The following is a 9,249-nucleotide window of genomic DNA, read 5'->3' as shown; positions in this document are numbered from 1 at the left end:
AGCTAATTTTTGTATTTTTAGTAGAGATGGGGTTTCACCATGTTGGCCAGGGTGGTCTCGATCTCCTGACCTTGTGATCCACCCGCCTCGGCCTCCCAAAGTGCTGGGATTACAGGCGTGAGCACCGCGCCCGGCCTCAGTCATGATTTCTTAACATCACATATTAGTCATCCAGAACATACTGATTCACTGAGTTATACGGATCTTCGAAACACAGAAAAAATCTTTATATAATATCAAAAACTCACATTTGTTAATTACTATCCATCTCATTAGAAAAGGCTTTATGTAAGGCTGTGCATGGTGGCTCACAACTGTAATCCCACTATTTTGGGAGACTGAGGCGGGAGGACTGCTTGAAAGAAAGAAAAAGAGAAAGAAAGAAAGAGAGAGAGAGAGACAGAAAGAAAGAAAAGAAAGAAAGAAAGAAAGAAGGAAGGAAGGAAGGAAGGAAGGAAGGAAGGAAGGAAGGAAGGAAGGAAGGAAGGGAAGGGAAGGAAGGAAGGAAAGAGAGAAAGAAGAGGAAGAGAAAGAAGGAGGAGGAGGAGGAAGGAAGGAAGAAGGAGAAGAAGACGAATCAGAAGAAGAATTAGTAGTAGTAGTGAAAGCGAAGAGAAAGAGAAGTCTTTATGTTAAGGAAAGCTGTCAAGCTTCCAGTGGAGGAACACAACTTTTCCAAAATTATACATTTTGCTAGAAATCTCCAATTTTATCATTGGCACAACAAATACCAGTTGTTTTCCGTGAAGAGGCCAACTTAGTTCAATTTTGAGAAAATGTCTGCCAAACATCCAAATCTAATAACCAATCATCGTTTTTCATTAGTCATTCTTTTCAGTGAAAACGGCATTCCATGAAAAAAAGCAGCAAATTCAATTGGCAACTCAAATAATCAAACAAGTGCTTCTCCTGGAGACAGCCTCGTACCTAGGCATGCAGCAGACGTGTCTGTGCATACTTGCCACTCCATCACACAGGATATTCACAGGGTATTGCAGATGTACACACAAAAGCATGCAAATGCAGAAGCCATGGCTGGACAACAATATATCACATATTTAATAGGCGCCACTACCTTCTGGTAATGCAATGCAGAAAAATGGGAATATACGAGACTTTTATATTTTACCTAAAAACAAATGAATATTAAAAAGTCTAGCGGGATACACAAAAGAGGTTGACTGTGATTAGCTACTAGTAAAACTATGAATGATTTTTATTTTCATTTTTCTCACTTCCCTGGATTTTCTAGTTCTTCTATGACAGATATATTTGTTTCTTAACAAGTTATTTTTATTTACAAAAAAGCCAATCAAAGGCTTTGAAATGTATGGTGAACTGCTTAAAGTTAAATAATCATCGTTTACCCAACTCTGTGTCACAGTATAGGTTTTAAATTAAGTCACATGTGCTACATAAGAGAGATTAGAATCAAATTCTGACATCCTGGAAAAATAAAGGTACTTAAAATAATTAAGTAAATGAAAGCTAAAAAATATATATATAATATTCAGTATGAAAAACATTGTTTTATTATTTGAAAAATAATAGAAATTGTATATAAAATACAAAATATACACTTGCCTAGTGCAATTGGTATCCATTTTACATTTTTTACATGTTTTTTTCCTATTTAATGGCACCCAAAATGTGGTTTCATTTTCACTGCCCTGGTCAACTAATACCATTTAACAACGTATTTAAGAGCTTCTTCAAAAGATAGTAAAGACAATTTGTAAAATAACTATGCTTTCTTACATTTACAAAACAGAATTTTGATAATATATGAATATTTTATATCACATAATTACCATGTAACTACTAATCTGTTATCTATATCAAATCAGAGCACATAACATTTTCCAAATACACTGTTTTAATAAAGAGATTAGAAAACAGGACAGTAACAGTTTCTTAAAGCAATCTTCCAGGAAGTCTAATTTAATATTCTGTTAGGTGATGTACTCACGTAGGCTCCCAGAAGACCCAGAAACTACATGAATTGTGGAAGGCTGATTTAAGATGCCAGTTCTTCAATAAACAGTGAACTTTGTAATTAGAATGATTTTTAAGCCAAAATACTACTCCTTACTCTTCAGAAATAAAATATAGCTATCCTCTTATAATACAGCAAGAAACATAATTGTTCCGGTAATTGCCAGCTTAACTAAAAAGACCTCCCCTTTTCGTTTTGTCCATTAATTTCTTGCTGATATCACTTCCTTTGGCAAACCACACAGGTAGTCGTCTCTTTCTCTCTGCAGATGAAGTCTGTAGGAAATAGAAAGAAAAAGAAATCAAATCTTTGTACTACTGAGAAGGGGTATTAGTTGCAAAAAAGTAACATAGGTTCCTGAATATACACCCATCCTTTCTCCCCCATCCAAACAAAATAGTGGTATCTATATAATTTATTTCTGGATCAAAAAGTAAATAAATATAAGACACACAAAATCACTACATCATTTCTTCAGGCAATTACTTGCCATCTCATCATGTAGTCTTATACAATCAAGACACCTCATTCAGTAAGTAAAAATCTGGACATTATTTCAGATCTGTGTCCCATGGTGTACTTGCTTTAAGTTGACCAAAATGGTGAATTTAATGTTCTGAGGAAGGAACATGCCTGGGCATGTATACATACACAAAGAGTTATATTAGGCATGTGAAAAGAATATAGCTTCTAACATCTACAATGGTAGGTAGACAGACTGGTCCAATCAGCACCCTGTAGAGCGGCCAAGGCATAGTACACTTAACAAACATTTGCTAAATAAATGAAAAAAATAAAAGTTTCTTGTCTCATAGACTCATCTAAGAATCACTACCGATCCACTTCCCAGAAAAAAAGAGAAACATACACGTGCACAACACTTTCACACACATTTCAGCAGCTCACGTGCCAAAGAGCCTCTAACCCTCAGGTTAAACATCCTTGAAAAAAAATAATTTAAGGCTGGGTGAGGTGGCTCACGCCTGCAATCTCAACACTTTGGGAGGATCACTGGAGCCCAGGAGGTCAAGGCTGTAGTGAGCTATAATCACGCCACTGCACTCCAGCCTGAGCAGAGTAAGACCCTGTCTCAAACACACACACACACACACACACACACACACACACAAAGGTAGTGTTTGGGTACAATACCATCTGCACATGAAAAAAAATTAAATAATTTAAGTAGCTAAGTGTTTCATAAGCCTAAAGTGTCATACACTTATGTTATCTCAGAGTACTAGATCCTCAGGATAACATGACAGAGAAATCATTCCATCATGAGTACAACCTGGAATCCAGAGTTAATTTGGTTATTATTAATAAAAGTAACTGAGGGATTTGATGAGAAGGTTGGCCTTATCTAAGGTACAAGGTGTCTGTTAGCCTAAAATACAAAAATACCATTTATTCCATTTCAATAATGAAGACTATCTAGATATTGTTCATCAGCTGCTTGCTATGTTTGATTACATTCCCTATGTTTAAAAAAGGCTTTGAAATATTTAACAGTAGGAAAACAGCAAAAGATCTTTGGCAGAAGACTCTGAAACTTTATATTTAAAAAAGGTAAAAACTTAGCTGTTCCAGCTTAAGTAAAGAAATCCAGGGTAGAAAAAAGGGCTTTTCACACATCAGCAAAGGCTAAAGAAAAAACTGGCTAAGATTGCAACTTTGTTCCTAGGTACCCAATTGCAAGCAGGGAAGAGAAAAGCAAAAGAACGGATGAGACTTATATACACTGTAAGATACTATGACTTAGAAATAATAAATACTGGGGATGCAAGGTGGCATACAGAAAAGGCATTTTGCATTTTTCTAATGATCAGTGATGTTGAGCTTTTCTTCATATGTTTGTTGGCTACATAAATGTCTTCTTTTGAGATGTGTCTGATCAAGTCCTTTGCCCACTTTTTAATGTTTTTTTTTTTTCTTGTAAATTTGTTTAGGTTCCTTGTAGATTCTGGATATTGCGCCTTTGTCAGATGCATAGATTGCAAAAATTTTCTCCCACTCTGCCAAAAGAGGAGGACATCTGAACAGCAATAGAGCAGAGGAAGAAACCCTAAGTCATGTTGTAGCCTAATACCATGGAGTAGCACAGACTTTGAAACCAGGCAGAACCAGGTTTGAACTTTAATTGAGCCACTTGCTAAATGTATGACCTTATTATGCATGTTACTTAAGCTTCAACGTCTTCACAGAGAAATGGAAATAATAGTACATAACATCACTGAATTCTTTGGAGTTAAATAAGAATAAATGTAAAATAGCAAAACACATCCTGATTTCTTCTTCAAACTCATTAATTGGTAGCGAATATCATTTCAAGTCTTATCTTCTATATTTCTATAAATATGATCATCAGCATTTATAATGGAATTATAATAATGATCTTATTTCATTGGGAAAAGGGGGGAAATGCTTACTTACACTAAGTGCATCTTTTGAGTGTCAACAATAAGTATTTGAAGTCTTCAGTATGATATCTAAGTTACCTAATAGAAACAACGCCTTCCAGTGTCTATTTCCTTCATCAGTAGAACACTAAAACTCCCAGCAACAAAATTTTAAGGGGCTCTTTACATCTTTTTAATACTCCCAACTCTGTTACCAAGCTATTACCATTAAGTTACGAATAGAAAACATCAACTCATTTGCTGATTATATGTGTACATACGGATGTAAGCAAATACAGAAATAGGTAAGTTACATTCACATTTAATTTCATTTATAAACAAGATCAATCCATATATTTAGTTACCAAGCCTGATGCATTTGTCATGAAAACTATTTTCATAAGTCAATTTTACCTGTGAATGAGCATCTGTAAATAAATCTTCTACAAAACAATTTGTATAAAATATTGTGTATTTTAATTTATACTCAAACTCAGCGGTCAAGCAGGAAATGTCATACATTCTCTCTTATACAGTCAAGAAAAATAAGAAGAAAAAAATGACATAGGAGGAGAGGGTACTGGGAAGAGGTGGCAGCAGCTGCAGCAACAGAGCTTTTAATCTTTCTGAGTTCCAGAATTAAGACAGAACTAGATAGTAAAACCCAAAATCCATTGTCGACATTTACAATAAAACTAAGTTTAAAGGTATCCTTGGGAAACTAAAACTGTAAGAATGTAGGGGCAAACCACCAACAGCAATTAAGACCTGCACAGTACTGACATCTGTACGGGAGAAAGCAGAGGCAAGCAGGGAGGTGTCTGATAACAAGAGAACCCCAAGATAGTCCACAGGCATACACTGGAAAGACAGATTAATGAGAGATTAATCTGATAATAGCATCTGAAAATGGGAGGGCTTTTGTCCAAGCCAATAGCAAGTGAGTACAAGGAATCCACAGTGGTCTCTTAGGTGAAGAGAGCAGCTGGCTACTCTGAACCCTGGGACTAGCCGAGGCTGCCTTCTAGAGAAGGCTCCACATTCAGGAGAAACCACTGGGGTTAAATCAAAACCAAGCAGGACAGGTACAACAGAGACAAAAGGAAGAGAAAGCCCAGATAAAAATGGCAGAGTAGATCTCATAAACCAAGTTTTCATATTTTAGACATTACACAAAAACATTAGAGACAGATGTGAAATTGGGAAAGCCATCTTGAACCACGCCTTCTTTTGAAAGTACAGGAAAACTAATCTCATACGAAAATGAGCAAAAGAAAAGTATCAAGGTCAAATCTTTGACACCAGAAAGACTTGCTTAGGTACAGAATAAAACTATAGCCTTTCCAAATGAGCTGGAAAACATTAGGAAAATTATCTAAAACACAAAAGGACATCACAAATCAAAATTATCTAAAACACAAAAGGACATCACAAATCAAAATTAGAAAAGTTCAAAACTGAGGGGGAAAACTGAAGAAAGAATCAGAAATAAAAGAAAAAATTATAGAAGTCTTCAGTTAATAGTTTTGCTCCTTTGGTAAAAATAAAATATGTATATATAAATAAAAAAAGAATTTTTAAATCTAAAAAATGTTTTAAAATAATTTTAAAATAAGTGAATACTAAGCTATGTGGAATATAGAAATAAATACAATTGATTATGTTAAAAGAGAAATAGGTGAAAAGGAAGAAAAAAATTTAAAGAGAAATGAAGAAATAAAAAGAATGCATGAAAAGTGAAAAATATTGAAGCTGGGTAATGAAGATCCAACATACATGTATAGCAGGAGTTCCTGAAGAAGAAATATGAAGTAATGGAATAAAACACTAAAAAGTATGATTTAAGAAAACTTTATAGAAATGAAATTTTAAAAAAACTATCATTTAAGAAAACTTTCCAGAAATAAAAGAATACTAAATATTTAAAGAATCTACCATGTACCTATGGATATTGAATCAGAATTATCAATGCCAAGACATCACCTTTCTGTTAAACAAAGACATGATTGAGCTTCCATCTTAATAACAAACACAAGAGATATAAACACAACAATACGTCAACTAATAAAAAGAATTTGTTCTAATGACTTTATCCTTTGTCATAATTATAAAATGAAGTAGACTAAGGGATATAAATCAGGTCAGTAGAGAAGATGAATGTTAACATATGACAGATTCTGAAAGTAGGCCTCCAACACTCTACAGAAATCAGCTTTTCATACAGGGAGGCTGATGAAGACATATGCTTTGGATGACTTACTCACCTCTTATCTACTTCCCAGCCCCAACACCCTTGTTCCCCTAAATGGGGAAAAGGGGCCAAATAAGGTATACCTTTTAGAATCTAGCAAGCTTAGTAAAATTTCTTCCCACCCAACCCCCCCAAAACACCCACCATTCTCTTGTTGACATGTAATGTTACTGAAATAGGGAAAAATATTACTGAAATAGGGAAAAAGCAAAAATGGCAATATATAGTTAAAATAATATTTCACTACAAATGTGCTTCAATATTGAGGAAAAATAGTAAGTTACACCTTTTCCTATACTGACAGGTTGAAGCTGGGAAACAATGAGAGGGTCTTAGGTATCTGGTATAGATTACAGAAATAAGAGGCTGAGCATTAGAAGCTAAATTTCATTACCTCCGCTCAAAATATGTTTTCTTTAATGTTCCTCTTATAGCTAGTTCAGTTATAAACAATATAAAGATTTCCAACTAATTAAGTTCCATTAGATTATCTAGGACATGACTATATATACAGACGTAACTCAAGTACAGAATTTAAAACGATCAGTTCCCTTATTTTTAAGCAATTCAAAAAAGTAGGGGTTTAATTGCTGGACATCCTATAAAGATTACCTTAGAACTAAGTGTAATTCCTAATTCTCTAATACAAAATAATCACCACCACCTACTACCACATTGAATTTACCAACTAAGAATCGAAACAATTTTTTAGTTAATCATTTCCAAAACATTTATAATGGAGTCATATAATTTTAGACCCGGAAGATACCAAAGGTCAAATTTTCAAATTTATGCCATCATTTAATAGAGGCATATTATTAAATAATATATCTGATTGCTATTTATCTCATGCCATACACAGAGCAATTATTTTTGAAGCATTTGATTTTAATAAAATGTACCATCTAACATAATACTAAATTTGTAATCTTTATCTCATCATGCAAAAGCACTACGAAATGCTCAGAGCCACAAGCAACAATAATCCTGGTACCTCAGATATTCAATATCATACCAACAGAGCATCAAGAATGATAGAATGATAATAAACCAGTTTGGGAGGTATTTATAATACAATTTGTTTTCACTTTCATTAACTACATAAACTGCCATATGCTTAAATCCATTAACTATACCTCCGAAAGAAAGATTTTCCAGGCTATACGGTCAATATGAGGTACAGGTAAAATTTAAGCTGACATTCTACACAATAAGCTAAACAGATGGACTAAACCTCCCTTTTACTGTCTTTTTTTTAATCACTTTTCTCAGATCATATTTATGAAAAGCAAAGGAAATGTAGCACATAGCACATCAGAATTCGTAACAGTTCAAAAAAATACAGCATTCTAGTACTAGGATATGCAAATTGAACAAACTGACACTGTATGAAAATTCTATATATAATTAATACCTCAGTATTGATGCCTACTTCTTCCTTGCTTCTCTTAGAACTTGAACAGATCTCTTCAGAACTGGGAAAACATCTCCTTTTGTTGACATCACATGAAGGTTGAAGTCTGCTGTCAGGACCATGTTTAAGGATCTCAATTGCCATGTGGATAAGGTACGTGTCAATGTTTTCAGGAACTAACATTCTGATTAGGCTAATTTTACTCATATCTGTAAAAGATAAAAAAACTCCCTTTCAAAATAAATTACAGAGAATATTTTAGAAAACCTATGAGCTAGAAATAGTGAAATATTCTGTAGAAAGGAAGGTGGAAGGTTGCCAAAGAAAAGTTTCCTCTTTCAAATGCCTATAGCCTTACGGAATGGAAATGGAGTAAAAACTCCACTCGGGTATCACCTGAAGCCCCTGCCTCCAAGATCCAAAGTCAGGTCAGTACTATTGACACTGCATAAATTGTGTTTCAAACTGTCTTTTGTGGGCTGCCGTAAGAATCAAAACAACCATTCGTGGAATTGTTCTAAAGGAAATTGTGCTTCCAATTCCAAATATCAATTATAATTAGTTTTCTCTTAAAATAATTTATTCTGATCACTTGTTGGCCTTTTGCCTAAGATCAAGTATAAAAATAATTTATTTAAATAGAAGCTAATCGTACCTGTAAATAACATTCTAATAAAAAAGATTCTTTCAATGGCTATTATTGTAATAACAAGAGACATCAATGATTTTAAAAGCACATTAACTAGATGAGATTTCTGGGAACATATTTCTTATTTTCAGAATCAAGAAACTTTACATTTTTTGCAACTCAACAGAACTAATTCAGACTGTGTCAATTTCTTGACATTTTCTAAAATTATGTAGCACCCTCCTATAGGCAAGCCAATAATTATGTTTCAGCACTTCCTTCCAACATCACATTCTTCTGCAATGCTCCAGAGTGCGGTAAACCCAAGCAGTTTAGAACCTACTCACTCATCTTCACCTAATTTACAAAACATATCAAACATTTGACACTCAATTCAAATCAGTGATCAGAAATCAAGTATTTTTCAAATGACAACCTGAAAAGACTTTCTTTAAATTATTAGTTTTCAGGTTTATATTTTCCTTTCTTCCAAAGATTAGCTTGCTACTCCAAGACTCCTCAAAATACTGCAGTTAAAAAGCAAAAAACAAAACAAAACAA

The 9,249-nt window shown here is 34.0% G+C and overlaps 1 protein-coding gene across 3 annotated transcripts in view; it reads right to left on the bottom strand.

Annotated features, from left to right (window-relative positions):
* Positions 1 to 1,504: 1,504 nt before the first annotated feature.
* The window catches only part of WRN (WRN RecQ like helicase), a 140,591-nt gene continuing 132,846 nt past the window's right edge, over positions 1,505 to 9,249 (bottom strand). For all 3 annotated transcript variants that reach the window (XM_031013995.3, XM_055348365.2, XM_055348364.2), the window contains 2 exons: positions 8,061 to 8,269; positions 1,505 to 2,271 (listed from right to left, as the gene is read on the bottom strand). In XM_031013995.3, coding sequence (XP_030869855.3) covers positions 2,164 to 2,271; positions 8,061 to 8,269 — 317 coding nt within the window. In that variant the 3' untranslated portion in view covers positions 1,505 to 2,163. The remainder of the gene's footprint in view (positions 2,272 to 8,060; positions 8,270 to 9,249) is intronic.

Source organism: Gorilla gorilla, chromosome 7 (genome assembly GCF_029281585.2).
Source record: "Gorilla gorilla gorilla isolate KB3781 chromosome 7, NHGRI_mGorGor1-v2.1_pri, whole genome shotgun sequence".
Classification (NCBI taxonomy): Eukaryota; Metazoa; Chordata; class Mammalia; order Primates; family Hominidae; genus Gorilla; species Gorilla gorilla.
The sequence above is the reverse complement of the archived record's forward strand: the minus strand, read 5'-3'. Positions and strand labels throughout refer to the sequence as shown.